Source organism: Merops nubicus, unplaced genomic scaffold (assembly GCF_000691845.1).
Source record: "Merops nubicus isolate BGI_N331 unplaced genomic scaffold, ASM69184v1 scaffold22562, whole genome shotgun sequence".
Taxonomy (NCBI): domain Eukaryota; kingdom Metazoa; phylum Chordata; class Aves; order Coraciiformes; family Meropidae; genus Merops; species Merops nubicus.
This window is the reverse complement of record NW_008593130.1, coordinates 1-19,372: the sequence shown is the minus strand read 5'-3', so window position 1 is coordinate 19,372 and position 19,372 is coordinate 1. Positions and strand designations below refer to the sequence as shown.

The following is a 19,372-nucleotide window of genomic DNA, read 5'->3' as shown; positions in this document are numbered from 1 at the left end:
GAGTGCTGTAATGCCCAGTCTCTCCACAGATGGACCTGGGGAGGGCTGTGCCTGGCCTGGGGATGCAGCAGCTGAGCCCGTGGCTGCTCACAGTGTCACTCTGACCCTTGCAGTGCCTCCACGCATCCATGAGAAGGAAGCCTCCTCCCCCAGCATCTACTCCCGGAGGAGCCCCCAGGCCCTCACCTGCACGGTCTATGGCATCCCAGCACCAGAGGTGATCCAGTGGCAGTGGAGGCCATGGATGCCCTGTCGGATGTTCTCCCGACGCAGCCTGTAAGTGCCATTTATGGGATTAAGTTGCACCAGGGGAGGTTAAGATTGGATGTTAGGAAGAATTTCTTTACTGAAAGAGTGGTGAGGCCTTGGAACAGGCTGCCCTGGGAGGTGGTGAAGTCTCCATCCCTGGAGGTGTTAAAAAAATGTGTAGATGTGGTACTTCAGGACGTGGTTTAGTGGTCACGGGAGTGCTGGGTTGATGGCTGGACTTGATCTTAGAGGTCTTTTCCAACTTGAGTTATTCTATGACTTCTTCCAACACCCATGTCTTACCAGGCCACCAGTGTGGACTCCTGGTGACTGTGGCTGTGTCCCAGACCTCATCTCACTCTCCCAACCACAATATGGCAAGAGAACAGCCCCCACTGATAGCTCAGAGCACTTTACACCCATTTAACCTACAAAGAGGCAGAGTGGAGCCTGCCAGAGACACTTGTGCTCTGTGTGGGAGTTTTCCCCACCTGGCTGGTCCCAGACACCAAGGGGTTCCACAGCTTCTTCTGCCACCTCATCTGTCTGCATCTGGCAGGGGATGTCCATGGCCTGGCCACACCTCACAGCACCTGCAATAAAACCACTGACCACCGTGTTAATGGGGAAACCCAGGGAGGTTGCAGGAGAAATTGTCACAGCCCCTTGGTGAGACCCTGAGACAGCAGCTGTGGCCCACCCTACTCTTAAGGTTTCTGTGGCTTTTTTGGCACTTCATCTTCTACTGGGTAATGATAGAAACGAAAGTGCTCATAGACAGGGAGCAGAGGTGCTGCTTGCAGAGATGTTGCTGAATCCAGGGGAAGTGCTGGATCTCTGCCAGCTGCCAGGCTGGTTTGTCAGGAGGGTGTTTGTGCAGGCAGCAGCAACAGGTAGGCAGGAAGGGTGTGTGCCCACTGCCCGTGCCCTGGGAAGCTGGGGCAGCACCAGGCAGGGCTGCAGCGGCATTTTTGAGCAGCAGCCTCACAGGAAGAAGGAAAAGGGATGCTGGGGAGTTGTAGCCAGAGCAGTCAGGGTGGAGGACATGAGGATGCCTGGAGGAAGCCAGGTCCTGCAGCCCTGTGCAGGCTGTTGCCAATCCAGCCACACCAGAGAGGTCTCCACCGCATGCAAGTGTACTGTGGCCCTGTCAGGAAGCAGAGGGGCCCATGAATTATGAGCACTGTCTCCCAAGGCCACCATATTTCTGCCTAGCATAGCTCCAGAGGATGCAGGAGGCTTCTTTCGAGCTTCCTGTTGTTTACACAGCTCACCGATGTGCTCGCCCCGCTGAGCTGCCCCAAGCGGCCAGCACACGCCCTTGCCACTGCTCTTAGGTGCTCAGATGCCCCCTGCTTCCCTGTCACCGTATGCCCTCTCCCTCCACAATCCCACCCTGGATCATGGGCATCTCTCTGCCTCACCTGCATTTCAGAAGCACCCTGCAGGCTGCAGCATCCCGGGTCCCTGACAGTTTTGGGCATTTCTCCTCCCTTGTCTGTCTCAGCCCAAAGCAGCACCACTGCAGCGTCTCTACTTGCAGTGTTCCCCTCCTGGTACTTGTTGATTCAGGGGCAGCAGGAACACTTTTGGGTGCTGCACCCTCTGCTCTCCAGGCCAGTGTCCAGTCAGTCTGTGACATCCCTGACTCACAGTCCCAGAAGAAGTTTAAGGCCTTGTTGAGCAAAGTGGCATCGAGAACTGCCCCAGGCACACATGAATGGATTTCACTCCTGCTTTTCTCCAGCCCTAGCAGGGAAGGATGAAACCACAGGGAGAAGACACTGCCTGGGACATCAGTATCCATCCCCTCCCTACATTTTCACATCCATGTTTGCCTCACTAGTGATTGCAGAGCACCCTTATAAAACACAACTGTGTAACCAAGAGACCCAGGAAATGTTGCAGTCAGAGGACAGGAACGTCACTTCTCCGACACAATGCTGTTTTATCTTTGCTGCCTCTTTCCCAGCTGACCCTCTCTCCATCTCTCTTTCTCCTGCTCCTCCCTGGCTGCTGGACTGGCAGTAGCAGGCACCGGGCAGCACGGCGTCACCAGCGGGACCGGATGCCCGAGTGCAAGGACTGGAAAGACGTGTCCCAGCAGGACGCCGTGAACCCCATCGAGAGCATCGACACCTGGGTGGAGTTCGTGGAGGGGCGGAACAAGGTGAGGCTGGAGCCCCAGACCCCTTCCAGAGCAGGGAGCTGGAGATGGGCACCCTTGGATCAGTCCTTTGCCATCAGCCAGCAAGAGCGGCCTGGAAGAGAGCCACGCAGAGCCAGATTTAGGGAGGGCTTCACACCTCTGCTTCTAAAGTAAGCCATCAGTGGCCATTCCCAGCCCTAGAACTGGGCAGTACCAGGCAGCCCCAGGGCGAGCTGTCATCTTTGAGGAATTGCCCTGTGTCCAGAGAGGCTCCTGCCGGGCAGGCTGTGCAGGAGGGCGTACACCGACCACTGCTGCGCACGGGGCACCCAGCTGGCAGGGCATGGGGGACGTGTGCCATGGGGGCTCCCGCTCCTGAGCGCTCTTGCATGAGCTGTTCTGGGTGAGACGAAACCCACAGAGCTGTCTGGGCAGCTGGGAAAGGAGAACGGGAGTCACAGGCTGCCCAGGAAATCTCTGGCCTCAGGAACACGCGAGGGTGTAGCGGGGCACTTCACCCAGCTGTGCCCACCCCAGCGGGGCGAGGGTGGTGTGGAGGGCTGGCGTCTGTCCACTGCACGTCTGCGAGTGGGAGCACGTGTGCCCCACAGCACCCGCCTCCCCACCGCAGCGTTTCCTCTCTGGGAGGAACAGCTCTCTCTCGCTGCAGCCTGTGTGACCTCCACGCCTGCTGCCTCTTTCCTTCTGTCTCTCTGGTAGCCACGAGTGTCAGGTCTGTGCCATGACGGGGTTCCTGTTCCCGCTGGTGTCGGGCACCAGCTGCTCACGCAGGGCTGCAGAACAAACAAACGGGCCCCCGTTTCCGAAAGTCACTTCCTGTTTTCCTACACACCTCCAAAGGCACTTCCCGTCCCCTGGCCTGGCCCGCAGTTCGGCACTCTGCCAAAAGGGTGCCAGGGGCAGATGCTGCTCCTCCCAGAGCAGCCAAAGGGAGAGCAGGGACTGGTGTCCCCTGGGGAGGTGAGCAGGGGTGGTGGGAGCTCCTGGGTGAGAAACCCTTGTGTCCCCCTTCAGATGTGACTCTCATCTAGGTCCCTTTTGATCTTTCCCTTTTTTCCTCATTCTTTTCCTCCTATTTCTTAGTTACATCCTTCTCATTCCTTCTGTTTGGTTTTAACTGTCCTGGAGGTCCAAATTCAGTTGTGCAGCCCAGGGATGTACAAGAGCTCTGGAAGAAGAGAGCTCTTCCACTTGTGGTGGGATGCTCTGCCCTCAAATCTGCTTCCTCTCCCTCTCCTTCTCTTTTCTGCCTTTCCTACCATCCTCCTCTGGTTTTTATCCTGTGCGGAAGGACCAGAATGTGCCAGGGGCCACGGCCAGGCACTGCAGACAGCAAGATGATGTCAAATCCAGAAACCCCAACGCAAACATAACAGTGCAGATTAGAAAGAAAATCCCCAAGAAACAGGAAAGGCAGCACACAAAAGCACCAGCAGTAGGCTCACTTCAGCTGCACTGAATAGCCCCAAGAAGCGGAAAAGGCAATGCACAAAAGTACGAGTAATAAGGTCACTTCAGCTGAACTGACTGCACTGAATGAACGACTGTTCCTTCTGAGGAGCACAAGCTAATACTGCCACTTAGAACGGAAACTCTTCCCGAAGTCTATGGGATGAATAGTAAAGGCAAAGTAGTTTCCCTGTAGGAATACAATTGGGGTTTTTTTGCATTTTTAACGTTGTCTCATTGGAGGGATTTTTGCATGTAATTGCCTTGTCGTTTCAACTGGGAGGGAGGAGAAACCTGCACTTCCAACTGCAGATCTCCTCTAAGGGGAGTGCTTGCAACACGTTTGGCAGCTCACGCGTGCAGTGTGAGCTGGGAGGAGGAGAGCAGCCTTATGGCCCAGCTGCCATTCCTGGAGACATTTGGAGACAGCATCTCCTGGGTCCCCCTGGACAGCAGCCTGGCAGTTTGCCCAGTCTTAGTTCTGTCTTGCTGGAAGGTTGGAGGAGGAAGCTTTTAGGACCATGTCTATGTACACTGGGAATTTAAAGGGTGACAGCTGAACTGGTGAGAGCTGGGATGCTTTCACTAGTTTGATTTCCCCTTAGGGATAAAAGGAGTGCTTGCAGCTCTGTAAACTCCAATGAACTCTGTGGAGCACTAAGCAGCCACTAACCTGCAGAGGGCTCAGAGAGTCAACGCCTTGGTGTCCTTTCCCTTTCTCCCTGATGTTATAAAGCTTGACAGGAGCTTAGCCATCCCCTCGGCCCTGCATCATCTTCGTGTCCCCCTTGCTGGGCACAGACTTGTCCCTGTGGTGACCCAAGAGGCTTAGCCAGAAGTTTGCTCTCATGGAGAGGCATCTATGCTGACTGGGCCCTGTATAAAGGAGCAGAAATTGGGAATAAAACCATGCTGCTCTTGCTAGAGCTAGCAGATGAGGCTTGAAATGCACAAAGGGTTATCAAATAACGGGCTATTTTTGCATAACCCTTTCCCAGGTACAGCTGCTGCCTGGGGCCAGGCTTGCTGTGTGCTTTGCTGCCTGTTTGCTGTGCACCAATCCTACTTCAATTCCTTTTGCTCTTCCTGACTCCTCCTTATGCTCTCTTTCCCCATCAGACAGTCAGCAAACTGGCCATCCAGGAGGCCAACGTCTCCGTCATGTACAAGTGTATCGCCTCTAATAAAGTGGGTCGAGATGAGCGGCTGATCTACTTCTATGTGACCAGTGAGTACTGCAGACATCCCTTCCACCTGCATCAGCTGAGCTCTGCTTGAAACAGGCAGCTCCCTAGTCTGCTGGGATAATCTATCATTCACAGTTAGCACCTTAAACAGTGACCGAGGAGCCAGCGAGGAAGTAGGGCTACCCCTGAGTTCTGCTGAGTGGCAAAAGCCTGGAGCCCTGGCAGCAGATAGTGCAGGCAAAATTTGGCAGGCAGACCTGGGGATGAGCCAGCGCTGCCTTTGCCTAGGTCCTGGAGCAGCCCTGGCAGGTCCTGGGCCGGGGATGTCCTGCTGGCTCAGGCCCAGGCAGCTCCCTGGGCTGGGGATGTGCCCGGTCCAAGAGCATCCTCTAGTGGCACTGTCTGACCCGGTCCCAGGCAGGGTCCTGCTGGCCCAAGCCCCTCAGCAGGGTCCCCGTGGGATTTTGGTAGTGGGAGGAAGATGATTTTGTGGAAGCCAGCCCTGGCAGGTCCTGGGCCGGGGATGTCCTGCTGGCTCAGGCCCAGGCAGCTCCCTGGGCTGGGGATGTGCCCGGTCCAAGAGCATCCTCTAGTGGCACTGTCTGACCCGGTCCCAGGCAGGGTCCTGCTGGCCCAAGCCCCTCAGCAGGGTCCCCGTGGGATTGTGGTAGTGGGAGGAAGATGATTTTGTGGAAGCCAGAGCCCCGCAGTGTGGGATGGAGTCGTGGCCCATATGGGGCTCTATAAGCTTCCTGCCAGTGGTACCCCATGCTGTCAGAAGTCTATCCCCTGATGCAGGGGACAGGGAGCCTGGCAAGGGCACAGCAGAAGCTTATCTTCATACCTCTCTGGACAGACCCCAGAAGCCTGGGCTCATGGCCCTCATAGGTAGTACCTGTGCTGGCAGAGGCACCAGCTTTTGTGGAGGCAGATGAACATCCTCAGTGGCTCCAGCACCACCCTGTGTGTGCAGTTGTCCAGCCTGGCTGTGTGTCTGTCTGCAGTGTAAAAGCAGGCATGTGTGCAACCCAGAATGCTGCAGCTGAGCTGGGAGCAGTAACAGCCAAATTCAGACCTGCCAGGCCTGTTTCATTTGTCAGCCCATCTTCACTTGACCCTGGAACCTCAGCACATCCCTTAGCACTTGCTGGGTGCCACTTAACCTGTTGGTCACTACAAGTTTTCATGTCACAGCTCTGCTCAAGATTGGTTTCCTTTACCCTGGCTGAGGACAGGGGAGTCTCAGAGAGCTGAGCCCAGGGAGACAATTTCATTGTGTCTGGCAGCTCAGCCGTGGAAACTCATTCACATGTTCATTTCCTTCCTGAAAGCCATTCCAGACGGGTTTGAGATTGAGTCCCAGCCCTCGCAAGAGCCCATAGAGGGACAGGACCTCCAGCTGAGCTGCAATGCAGACAACTACACCTACGAGAACCTGCAGTGGTACCGGCTGAACCTCTCCAAGCTCCATGACGAGGAGGGCAACCCCCTCGTGCTGGACTGCAAGAACGTCCACCACTATGCCACCAAGATGCAGGGGGAGCTGCGCTTCAAGCCCGACTCCAACGATGCGACCTTGCTGCTCACCATCCCAAACATCTCCCTGGGCGAGGAGGGGGACTACGTGTGTGAGGTGCAGAACAGGAAGACCCGGGAGAAGCACTGCCACAAGAAATACATCTCTGTGCAGGGTGAGGGTCCACAGGGCAGGCGGGAGTGACAGAGAAGAGCTGATGCTCTTGCTGCCGTCAGCTTCCCCGTCCCCAGGGAAGCCACGCACGCAAGCTAAACTCAAGGTGGCAAAGGCAGGGCACCTGGGTTCTCAAGACACCCTTCAGCGGGGGTCAGAGGCCCAAAGGCCCCCAGGAACACAGCTATTCCTTTGATCAATCAGTTTCCCGTTTTCCCCTCCTCCTCTTTGTGCTGCTCCTCCAGCCCTGGAGATCCCCCGCCTCAAGCAGAACCTGACAGACATTTTGGTGAACGTCAGCGACTCCATAGAGATGCGCTGTAAGGTGGATGGCAACCACGTCCCTGAAATCAGCTGGTACAAAGACGAGAAGCTGGTGGAAGAAGTGTCAGGTACGGTGGGCTGGGGGTGAATCCAAGGCAGGACATCATGTCCTGGAGAGCTGAACACTGCTGTGCCCAGGCAAAGGCACCCGCTCTCTGAACTGGCTGAACTCCAGTTTTAATCATGTTCTATCCCAGTTTGATGCGGTGTCACCAGCTAAGTCTATGCCCTAGGGCCTGGCTCAGCACTGTCTGTGCATCTGCACATTCAGCTGGAGAGCAGAGAGAGAGAGAGATAAATCATTCATCTTCCTACTCTCAGCCCAGTGACTGGCATCTCTGCTCACACCAGGACCCACCTAGATCCCATGGAAGGAACATAGGAAGGATCCAGGCACTTTGCAGAGGGAAAGGAACAGGTCCTGGAGCAGAAGCAGAGTGTGACACACCAGCTGGACTGCCTGGGCACTGTCCTCATCCAGTGTTCTCTGCTGGGATTTCATCCCCTCCATACACAGCCTGGGGATGGCCCTTCCAGCATATTTCTGGGGCCATCAGGCCACAGAAGAACCTCTACCAGCTGGTGCAATTTCATTCTGCCATCTAAAATGAACCATCCAAAACCCAGGAGCCTTATTCTGAGCCTGAATGAGCCCAAATATACTAATCCCCCCTCCCTGTGAGTGACCACTGCAACCCTCCGTGCCTTACAGGGATCGACCTGGCAGACTTCAACCAGAGGCTGAGCATTCAGAGGGTGAGGGAGGAGGATGCTGGGCTCTACCTGTGCAGCGTCTGCAACGCCAAGGGCTGTGTGAACTCCTCAGCCAGTGTCTCTGTGGAAGGTACCAGCAGCCATGACACCCCTGGGGGTGAAATGGGGGAGTCGGAGTGTGGCCAAGGTCCCATGCCTCTTGCCTGTGCCACCAGGGCAGTGGGAGGCAGTGAAAGCCCCTAGGCCCTTCTGGTGGAATGGTGCTTTTGCAGGAGGATCTGTAGTCCAGAGCATGTTCAGCTCAGGCAAACACACCTTCCCAGCCTCCCTACATCCTGAAGCAGGCCACAAGGGGCAGCTGAGCTGGGGCAAGGACTGGGAATCTCTGAAGCTACACTTTCCTTCCTGTCCCACAGGTTCTGATGACAGGACCAACGTGGAGATTGTCATCCTGATTGGGACTGGGGTTATCGCTGTTTTCTTCTGGATCCTCCTCATCCTAATCTTCTGTAACATCAAAAGGGTACGTGACCGTCTGTCCCGGGGCAGGGGAGCTGGCTTGGGGCAACATCATGGCTGTGATGTGGGGCTATATCACAGCACCTGCTAAAAGGAGGTCATTGAGTGATGCTCCAAGCACTCTTGCTGCCAAGGACAGGGTGCATAAGGGCTGTGGGTAAAAGAGGTGACAGGGAATGGCCCTTGCTAGGGGGAAGCAGGTCAAGGCAGGCAAAGGAATCAAATTCCCCTTGGAAGTCAGCACCCAGTGCAGGGAGGGCATCTCCTCACCCTCTGTGTTGGCTGATTCCTGCAGCCTGCCCATGCAGACATCAAGACAGGCTACCTCTCCATCATCATGGACCCTGGTGAGGTGCCCTTGGAGGAGCAGTGCGAGTACCTGCCCTATGATTCCAGCAAGTGGGAGTTCCCACGGGACCGCCTGCGCCTAGGTGAGCCAGACCCCCCCCCTGCCACTGCACACTGCAGCCAGGGCTTCCCACCAGCCCTTCAGACCCACCCTCCAGGTCTCCTACACACCTCTCTGTGTCTAATGCCTTCACTCAGCCTCAGGCTTCCCACTTTCTTTCCAAAACTGTCCCAAAAGCCAGTCATGCCTGGGAAATCTCTTTGAGTAAGACTGTGGGCATGTCTGAGGCAACTGTAAGCCCAAACTCTCCCACTGTACCCAGAGAGACATCACTGAGACCAAAAGACCTCTGTGCATGCTTTAAAATGCATCCCCATATTCTCCAAGTGGTAATCTGGAGAGAACAGCCCAGTCCATGGCAGGTACCCTGAGTTCAGGACCAGGACTGATCACTGTCCTCCTCATGTTGAGACACCCGCCTGCACTCTCTTCCCTCTGGGAGGGTTAAAGTGCTGCCACCACCTTTGAGGCACAGAGCAGTGACATTAGCCCTGGCTGCTCTGCTCGAAGGTGTCACAGTTACCTTTCCCACACGCTCTGCTCGAGGGCAACAAACAGCTCCTCATTTCTGCAGGGCCATTTCCTTCCTCTGCTTTGTCCATGCCAGCTCTGTCTCAGTTCCTTCCATCATTCTTTCTCTTATTCTCACCAACAGACCAAACAGCCACCTGGCAAGGGCACAAGTTCCACTCCTTCCTTTCCTTTTGTGATGTTTTCTTCTTTCTTCTTCCCACTTTTTCCTGTTGGGATTTTTGTTTTTTTCATTCTGTTCTGCATGTACTGCACCTGCCTTCCTTCACACTGCCTCTCTCCCTGCCCATAGGTAAAGTCCTGGGTCATGGTGCCTTTGGGAAGGTGGTGGAAGCATCAGCATTTGGGATCAATAAAATTAACAGCTGTGAGACCGTAGCAGTCAAAATGCTGAAAGGTATGTGCACAGCAAAGCAGAATGTGAGGTCTGTGTGGAGAGCAAAGAATGAGGCATCTGCCAGGTTATGTCCACCCTGTAAATGCCTGTTTGTTACATAAGGCACTTGTCAAGGCCCTGGAGAATGTTTTATCTCCCACAAGCACTCCTGGGTGCTTCTGTTTGACCAACCCTGAACTAGGGAAGAGGAGCTGGGGCCTGTCTTTGAACTTATGGCTTCTTGGCCTCAACACAGTTGATCCTCTTGGCCTCCTCTTGTAGATGCTTTAGCCCCATTCAGCTGCACTGGGAGGCAGTGGCAGAACAGACAGCAAGGACTTGGGGAACTCACCTTTCAAGGAAATTTAGCTCTCTGCAAAGTCAAAGAATGAAATCTGTCTCAAAGGATGGACAAGAATCCAGAGGACCTTTGGCAGACCACTGAAGGAAGCGTTGCTTCCAGTTGCCTTTTTCCAAACATGCCAGTATTTCATGTTTATGAGCCAGGTCCCAAGCTGGGCAAGGAAGCAGGTTGCAGCTCTTGCCCAGCTCTGAGGGTTAAATTGGCTTTCACCCAAATCCTGGTCAATCCAGAGTGAGATTTTAAGCTTTTACAGCCACGCTTTCAAACAGGCACCCAAAACATTATTCTGTAATTTGGCACCCAACAGAACACAGAGGTGGCCCCTGGCCAGCAGTGGCCTGTATGTGGGAACAGAGTCATGGCTCTTAGCAGCACTTACCACTGCAGCTGATGTGCACAGCAGCTGCAGGGGAAGCCTGCCTGTGCAAGGTTGCTCTGCAGTCCTTTGAGGCACAGCTCTCACCTAGCCCATCAGCTGCAGCTCAGCAGGATGCTTTTCTCAGACTAAATTTACCAACTTTTGTGTAAGGCAGAATGCATGTGGGGAAACTGAGGAGTATAAAAAAAGCACACAAACCCTGAGGGGAAAACAGAGGATCAAGAGTTGATGGGAATTAGGTACGTGGAGAGAAAATGCAAGACAGAGAGCTCGCAAGGGCACAACCCTGAGTTTGCTACTGGAGAGGAATCCTAAAAAAACATTCTGGGTTTGAGTTGAGACAGCTCCTATCTTCAGTCATAATCAAAAGACTCAGATGCCTTCTGATTCTGATTTTTCTTCAAACTAGCTGATCTCCAGTGGTCCCTTCTGACCCCTTACCATTCTGTGATTCTGTGAAATTGTTTTATGGCTCGTTATCTCTGTTTGGAGGCTGAAAGGGCAGAGATTCAAACACGTGTACCATATGTAAGCCTCAAACGATGTTTTTCCCCACACAGCTATCACAAGGAAAAGCGTGTTGGGCACGGCTGGAGTTGTCCTTTGCTCTGGGTCCCTGCACTTGCAGGGAGCACCCCACGTGTTACAGCAGGGATCCCAGGAGCTCCAGACAAGGCTCTGACATTTCATATAGAGACATGCAATAACAGAATGTACCAGGGCTTTGGGGGACAGCCTCCTCAGCAAGACCCACATTAACACTCTGCCAAGAGAAGGGCGGTGAGGAGTGAGAGCCTATGAGGAGGTGTCATGGCATGCTCTGTGTGTTTCCAGAGGGAGCTACTGCAAGCGAGCACAAGGCACTGATGTCAGAGCTGAAGATCCTCATTCACATTGGGAATCATCTCAACGTGGTGAATTTGCTGGGTGCCTGTACCAAACCCAATGGTAAATATCCCAGGACAACTGGCTGTGCCTGCTCCCAGAGATCAGAGCTCATCCCCTGTGTCCTTCCTGCTGGCCACGTGTGTGACCGCAGGGACGTTATCGATGTGTCTGTGTGCACTTAGGGCAGGTGCCACAGCTCAGCAGGGCTGCACATAACATGAGTTGGGGCAAATGCTGATCACCCCAAGCTCTTACTCCTCCCCTGATTATTGCTGTCATCTCACCAGGTCCACTCATGGTTATTGTTGAGTTCTGCAAGTATGGAAACCTCTCCAACTACCTGCGGACCAAGCGGGAAGGATTCAGTCCTTACAGGGTAAGGAGCTTCCTTTGCCCCTAGGGACCTGTCCCATGGCTAGGGAAGGAAGATGTGTAGCCTGGAACACGACCTGACAGTGGGACAGAGACACCCTCTGTCAAGCAGCAAGTCAACTTTACACAGTGATCTTGGTTCATGTGTGCCTCAGGGAAGTAATTTCTTTCTGCAGTGAGGCACAGGTGCTCCCAGGCCAGAACAGCAGTCGAAGAGCAGAGCAAGCCTGTGTAGCTCGTGAGTGCAGGGGTTACAACGCGTGTTGCCTGCTGAGGTTTTTGTTTTGGTCTCCTTGGCAGGAGAAGTCGCCCAGGCTGCGCATTCAGGTCCAGTCCATCGTGGAGGCAGTGAGGGCAGACCGGAGGAGCCGCTCTGGGCCCAGTGACGGCGCCATCTTCCACCGCCTGCTGATGCACAAGAGCCAGCCAGCACAGCCCATCCAGGAAGGTAACACCCCGGCCTTGCCAGCAGCTCCTCACCTGGCCAGAGAAACGCCCAGCTTGGTTAACCTGGGGAGTGGGTAGGGCACGACTGTGGGCAGCAGGGACCCAGCCTTGGAGTATACCACCCCACTTGTGTAGCAATGCCCTGAGCAGGATTATTAGAGTCATCTGTTGTCTCATAATAGGCTCTTGAAAGCCAGAAGGAAGGATTAAATCCCTTTGGATTCTTTTAGCCTAAAGAAAGAAAAATTGTGGGAAATCTTAGTGAGTTCTCCCTAGGACAGGAACAATGAGCTGACCTTCAAAGTCTCTTCCAGCCATGTTCCCCACAACTCTGACTGAAGTGTGCTGGAGGCTGGACTCATACTCCTCACACTTGAGCAGGTTCCTGCCATATGCTTTCTGCCACGTAAGCAGAAAATGCTAAAGGGGGAGTTGGTTACTCCAGTTAGACTCACTGGGTCTCACCAAGGGGCCCAGGTTCCTGCCATATGCTTTCTGCCACCTAAGCAGAAAATGCTAAAGGGGGAGATAGTTACTCCAGTTAGCACTGAGGACTCACTGGGTCTCACTAAGGGGCTGGTTGTATTGTGCAGTCCTGGAGAGAGGCAAGGAGGACAAGAGGCTGCTCACTGTCTAATCCCTTTCTTGTACTCCTGGACAGTGGACGACTTGTGGCAAAGTCCCTTGACAATGGAAGACCTGATCTGCTACAGCTTCCAGGTGGCACGTGGCATGGAGTTCCTGGCATCCCGAAAGGTGAGTTCACCCTTTCCTTCACTCCCCTCTTCTTTTGTCCATGCCTGACCAGAGAAGGCCTGCTGACAGCCACTTTACAGGTGACACACAGGGAGCAGCTCATTTAGTGACCTGTGTCACACTTCTCAGGAAGTCTGAGGTAACCCTGTGTACACAAAGATGGGAAATTAGTCCTCCTGTGTTTCATCCTCTCTTTAATCAGCTCCTTTTGAAATTTTCATCTTTATCTCCTTCCACCTTCCACTCCTCCCCCATTACAGCTCTAGGTTCACAAGGGGAGGGGGAGCTCTGCACTTTTTCATGGTGGTTCCTGCCCCTCTGATTTTGCCCCTTCCTCTTCGTGTGCCCTCAGTGCATCCACAGAGACCTGGCTGCTCGCAATATCCTGCTGTCAGAGAACAACGTGGTAAAGATCTGTGACTTTGGCCTGGCCCGGGACATCTACAAGGACCCCGACTATGTCAGGAAAGGCAGTGTGAGTGCCATCTTCTCAAACCCTATACAGACTAGGCCCCCTGGAGGTTGTTCATAAACTACTCTGAGGCTGGAATAAATGGAGAAAAGATGGAAAAGGAGTGGAATCACTTGTGTGGCTGGGACCTGGAACCATTGGCCCAGTGATGTATGTGGTCTCCTCCTCCTCCATCACCAGACCTCTGTCTCCTTCCTTCTGCCCCTTAGCCTGTCATTAACTTACTCTTCTTTCTTTATACTCTTTCCCCCACCTTTCAGTGCTTCCATCACTCCGTCTGGCCTAACCAGACCTTCATCCCTCCATGGAGAGAGTAGCAGGACTGTTGACTCTGGTTTCCTTTCATCCTGTTGCTATAGGAAGGTCTGTCCTGGGGCATGTCCCTGGCTGAACGCTTGTGCCTTGCCTCTTCCTCCTGCAGGCCCGTCTCCCACTGAAGTGGATGGCTCCAGAGAGCATCTTTGACAAGGTCTACACTACCCAGAGTGATGTTTGGTCCTTTGGGGTCCTCCTCTGGGAAATCTTCTCGCTAGGTGAGTGCTAATGAGGGTCACATGCTGCTGAGGGAGACAGGATCTCTCTTTCCACATAATAGCTTGGTGGGTGAGCTTGTGCAGGAGGTCCTGACGCTCTGAAGCACATCTAAGGTGTGATGGGAAGAGACATTCATGTAGGCAAAAAGAAATTTGGAGGCCATATCCAACCATGAACAGGGTGATGGGGAGACAAGGATGCAGAGGTGGCCTCCAGCTTACTGAAGTAAAGGGGCCTGTCTCAGGCAGGACCAAGGACTTAGGCTGTGACCACATCTCCCAGTGTTTTGGGAGGCAGGGCAGTCTCAGAAGGACTGGTTTCTCATGACATATTTCACATTCCCATCCCTTTTCAAATCTCCTTTAGGGGCATCTCCGTACCCTGGAGTCCAGATCAACGAGGAGTTCTGCCAGAGGCTCAAAGATGGTACCAGGATGAGAGCTCCAGAGTATGCCACAGCAGAAATGTGAGTCAGAAACCCTACAGATCCCAGCACTGGTCAGAGCAGAGCCTTCTGTGGGATGGTGGAAACTTCCCAGATCCCAGCACAGGGCATGCCCCTCTGTGGGATACAAAGACCCTTCAGCCAGGGTAAGGGATGAGCCAAGACATCCTTCACTCCAGGCAGCTGCCTGGGGGACAAGCAGGATGAGTTCAGATCAGAGCTGTCTAGGTGCCCCTGCACACCCACACTGGGATGGGACTGTAAGCAGGCAACGTGCTTTCCCACTCTGAAGGGTATCAGAGGTGCCCAGTTTAGCTCCTTGTGCACTGTTGCATTCAGTGCATAATGCACCAACCCCTTCTAGTAGCTCCACGTGGCCAGTGTGCTGGGGGTGCTGAGCTTTCCGTGCCAGTGCAGGCACATGCTGTCCCAGCAGGCACCACGTGGGTGGGAGCTGCAGAGTGGGGCAGGAGGGGGGTTCTGTGGCATAAACCCAGCACCTCTTCTTGGCAGTTACCGTATAATGCTGAGCTGCTGGCACGGCGATCCCAAGGAGAGACCAACCTTCTCTGATCTGGTGGAGATACTGGGCAACCTTCTTCAGGAAAACGTCCAGCAGGTGAAAACCTCTCTGTGTCCCTGCTCAGCTCCAGACAGCAGTTTCTTCTCCCAGCGAGCTCCCTCACTGTGCCCTTTTCTGACCCCCTGGCCAGCGCAGTGCCTTTGCGTGGGCTAAGGGATAACAGGGTTTCCTGGATCAGAGAGGTCTGTTTCCCAGAGCTGCTGGAGAGCTCGTTTCTGTGGTAGCCCTCTCGCTGCATCCTAATATAGCTCTACTCCTTGCAGAGAGGGTGCTCTCTCAGTCGTCATCCCAGTATTTCCATCCTAATCCCCAGATGACTGTTTGAGATTTTTCAGCTGAGTCAAGGCCCTGGCACTCCTGCCTCCCACACGCCTGCATAATGAAAACCAGGACTTCACCAGGGTTTCTGAAACTCTATCCTCACATCTAAATGTCAGGGCCATGTGAACCAAACAACTGTTCTGGTATAGCACTCAGATGTACAAATTTCCATGAAATTGTTACTAATCACTACCATGCAGTAGCTCACCAGGGCTTCTAACTGCAACGAGTGTGCAGTTCTGATTTCAACATTTTGTTGATGTTCCATCTCACCAGACGATAGCTAAATACGTAAATCTGAGTACTGTCTGATCCTGACGTCCCTGATTTTAACCTTTCAGCACTGGATCCCAGCACAGCCATGACTAACTCACAGTGACGTGCCCTCGGAGCACAGTGTTCTGTCCATGCAGGCTGGAGAACTGTAGGTGCTGTAGGACTGGGTTGTTTTCCTGCTCACACACCTCTCAGCACTCACAGCTACTTAACACAGAGGGCACAGAAATCTCCAACTGGCTATTTTGTCCCAGAGGAACCACAGACAAACCATAAATTTTCTTCCCCAGCTCGGACAGCTTCTGCTTGTAGAGCCCTTTCTTGTGGGAAAGCCCTCCCCTTCTTGTAAGGCCACTCACTGTTCTTCCTACCAGGAAGGGAAGGACTACATCCCGCTGAACGACTCCCACAGCTCAGAAGATGATGGTTTCTCCCAGGTGCCTTCCTCTGCCCAGCAAAACTCAGATGAAGAGGACTTTGACATGAGGATACGCTGCCACAGCCTAGCAGCAAGGTGAATCCCCTCTGAAAAGGGCAGAGAAAGAGCAGGCAGCTGGAAGCCTGAGCTGTAAGAGAGCCTGAGGGATAAGGGGAGAACCCAGTAGCAAGAGGTTGGAAAAATCCCAGCTGATCAAGTGTGATTTAGGCCATTTAGGCTACAGCATCTTGCTTATAAAAGCAAAATCACATTCTTTTGCTGATGAGAAAGAGCCATTGATGTGTAAGCCTATGACATTCCTTCTCCTGCCTCCAGCTATACTGCTAGAGCATCATGTCCCACTAAAGTCATTGTGGCCCATCAGGTAGATGAGGAAAGAAGGTGTCAGCTGGGTCTCTGCCCTTCTGCTAATGCAGGAGTTTCGTCCTGTCTGTTCCTAACTAGCCCAAACAATTAGACCTAGGCTTGTCGTCTCCAGGGAGCTGTGATAGTGCAGTGCCTGGGATCTATATGACATTGCTCTGCTTGTCCAAAGTGGAGAGGTAATCAGGGCCTGATGCAATCAGGAAGTCTGGTTGCTCCTCACTGCAGAAGTAGTATGGTGTTGAGGCTTAAGGTGACCCCATTCCCTCCCCCAAATCTACCATTTGGGTTTTCTGCTTCCCTGCATACTTTGGTGGCACGGAGAAGAGGTTGGATTCAGGTCCTGTTCATTCAGGACACTGGTGGTTTTACTGAGTACAGTATGCTTCTGTTGGCAGATACTACAACTGTGTCTCATTCCCTGGTTGTTTGACGGGAGGAAATCAGATCAGGTGTCCATCCAGGATAAAGACATTTGAAGAGTTTCCCATGACACATACAATGTACAAAGCACACCCGGTGAGTAGCATCTGCTTGGGCTTGAGCAGGGGGCAAAGAAATGTTCAGCTGTTTCCCAACACCTGTGCTGTTAAGATCATGGAAGGATCACTCCTACACAATGTCAGTCTGTCCGTGTCGTTCCTGTTCAGTCCGTCCAGTCCTATGCACACTCATTTCTCCACGTGGCACACAGAGGTTTCTCTACAGCACAGCTTGTACTACCTGACTGTGAAATAGGGAGGTTATATCTGCAAGCAAGGACTACAAAGGACCTCAGAAAAAAAGGTCGTCTTCACCCTCCTCAAATCTGTGGATAAGGCATGGTTAAGCCCACTGAGATCCAGCCAGGACTAGGAAGCTCCAGAGTGCTTGTCTGCACCTCCTGTATCTTGACCCACACAGCAGTGTGTGCAGTAGGAGCCCTCCTGGCCTCTCTGAACTGGGCTGGTACTTACATCTCCTCCAGTGGCAAAACTGAAGTCATACCTTTAGTCTCAGAGGAAAATCTCACCTCTTGCAGATTTGATGTGATTTGATTTTGATTCCACTCTTTTTTCCTCCAAAAGTGGCACTGAGTTGCACACACCAATCCTAACTTTGTACGTGCTGCCTTTAAGAAGGCACCTAAGAAAATCAGTTCCAACAAAACCATGGAGCGTGCTGGTGAAGTGCCCCTACTCCTTTTTCCCCATCACAGATACACACGATATCATCTCCAGAATGATTCCTCCTCCCTTGCCACTCTGATCAGTCGACAGGGATGTTACTGATAACTCCTGTTGCTTCCTTCCAGGACAATCAGACAGACAGTGGGATGGTTCTGGCATCTGAGGAATTTGAGAGGATAGAAAACCGACACAGAAAAGAAGGTGGATTCAGGTACTCCTTAAGTCTGGACGCTCAGACCTCCCTGCTGCCAAAGGCAGTGAGAGCAGGAGGCAGCTTTTGGTGTCTCCCCATATGGTATACACCTCCTGGGGCTCTTAGCAGCAGGGCTGTGGGCTCTGAGCCAGTCAAGTCTATGCACACATTAATGAGAGGCAAAAAGCATGAAGAACAGACTCGCCTGCTGCTTTCCTAGGGTTTAAAAATACAGACTGTGCCCATTCAATGAGAATATGTCTGTTAAGATAATGAGGCACAGTGGAGTGACAATGTTAATAAGACTCTGAATGCCTATTGACGTTTTCTGGTGAAGTATGTCAGGGCTTGTTCAAGCAGTGGCAGGTGGGATGGATGGAAACTATGCGGCTGCCACCTCTGTCAGCCCTGACCCCTGTGGTATGTGCAGGAATGGTACAGGCCTTAGGACTTCCCACATGCTGGTACTGAGCCTGGCAGGTTGAGCTGGCACTCTTGGGGCTCAGGATATTATGGATGGTTATGTCCGTGCCTCAGCCCTGGAAACTGGGCTAGAACCTGTCCAGCTCATCTCTGCTTGGTGCCAGAGCAGGCTGGGACCTTGTCTCCACAATAGTGTGCTGAGAGAGCCATGTCAGCTCACGTGTGGATGACAGTCCCAAGCCTCTTCTTCACCTCCTCTGCCTCTCAACATCCAATCAGACTGGTCATTGTCTTTTCCCTTAGCCATAACCCTGTGGCCTCTCTGCTGTTGTTATCAGTCTGTCTCCCACTTCTTGTCCTTGTTCTTTTCTCCCTGAGGCACATTTCCTTTGTCTTCTACACCATGAGGTACCTGGTGTCCCATCTCCTGGAAAACACTGCCCTTAAACCTCTCCTTGAATGTGTCCCTGCCCTCTCTGTCCTGACTTCTTGCCAGTGCCCTGGTATTGGCAGGCACTGAGCTGGGCTTGCTGTTTTCCTCCATCTTCTTCATCATCTTCCTTTGTTTCCTTTCTGCTATCCTGGCTGTTGGTGTGTACCAGTTTCTGTTACTTCTTCCAGGTCTAGGAGAAATTGAGGCAATGTCTTTTGCCTTTTCCTTCTCATTGGGGTCCTAAGCTTTCCCTGGGCTTCCCAAATATACCTAGAAGAGCTGAAATAACTCTGTCAGTGGGTTATGTGCAGATTTTTCACACAACACATGCACTGTGCTTAGGTTTAGAGCAAGGCCTGGTGGTGTGCTTTGAAATGGGGGTGCAGGCACATTCCTGACGCTGCCTCTGCCGCATGCATTAGCAGATGATGTTTCTGGAAGCTGGGATCTCTAACCAGAACAGGGGCTTTCCAGGAGCTCAGATTGTGTCTCTCTCCTTCACAGCAGTAAAGGTCCCAGACGGACTGCGGAGCTGCCGGAACAGTCAGACCTGCGGGGCAGATGTCGGCCGTCGTACGGGCCCCAGGTCAGAGGCCAGACTTTTTACAACAGTGAATACGGGGAGCTGTCAGAACACTCTGAGGACGGCAGCTGCACCCCGCCTGGGGAGGGGGCCACTCCCCCCACTCTCCACGCTTCCTTCTTCTCGGAGCAGTACTGATTTTTTTTTTGATGGCGTCGGGCCCGGGGGGCCCCTGCCGAGGCGTCCCCTCTCACCCTCCAGGCGCATCAGCAGGGTCACTCAGAGCTTCTCCTTCAGCCTACGCCCAAGCCCAGCAGGGAACCTACCCCGGACGGATGGAGACCACCAACACCCCTGGAACCGCAGCGCCGCTG

At 53.3% G+C, this 19,372-nt stretch overlaps 1 protein-coding gene across 1 annotated transcript in view; it reads left to right on the top strand.

Annotated features, from left to right (window-relative positions):
• The window catches only part of FLT4 (fms-related tyrosine kinase 4), a 34,731-nt gene extending 15,366 nt beyond the window's left edge, over positions 1-19,365 (top strand). The window contains exons 9-29 of the mRNA XM_008935376.1: positions 114-276; positions 2,281-2,419; positions 4,988-5,096; positions 6,387-6,746; positions 6,991-7,137; positions 7,782-7,913; positions 8,200-8,306; positions 8,598-8,733; positions 9,535-9,639; positions 11,196-11,309; positions 11,537-11,625; positions 11,922-12,069; positions 12,730-12,824; positions 13,177-13,299; positions 13,718-13,829; positions 14,197-14,296; positions 14,789-14,894; positions 15,830-15,969; positions 16,656-16,776; positions 17,552-17,637; positions 18,980-19,365. Coding sequence (XP_008933624.1) covers positions 114-276; positions 2,281-2,419; positions 4,988-5,096; positions 6,387-6,746; positions 6,991-7,137; positions 7,782-7,913; positions 8,200-8,306; positions 8,598-8,733; positions 9,535-9,639; positions 11,196-11,309; positions 11,537-11,625; positions 11,922-12,069; positions 12,730-12,824; positions 13,177-13,299; positions 13,718-13,829; positions 14,197-14,296; positions 14,789-14,894; positions 15,830-15,969; positions 16,656-16,776; positions 17,552-17,637; positions 18,980-19,196 — 2,849 coding nt within the window. The 3' untranslated portion in view covers positions 19,197-19,365. The remainder of the gene's footprint in view (positions 1-113; positions 277-2,280; positions 2,420-4,987; positions 5,097-6,386; positions 6,747-6,990; positions 7,138-7,781; positions 7,914-8,199; positions 8,307-8,597; positions 8,734-9,534; positions 9,640-11,195; positions 11,310-11,536; positions 11,626-11,921; positions 12,070-12,729; positions 12,825-13,176; positions 13,300-13,717; positions 13,830-14,196; positions 14,297-14,788; positions 14,895-15,829; positions 15,970-16,655; positions 16,777-17,551; positions 17,638-18,979) is intronic.
• The last annotated feature ends 7 nt before the right edge of the window (positions 19,366-19,372 follow it).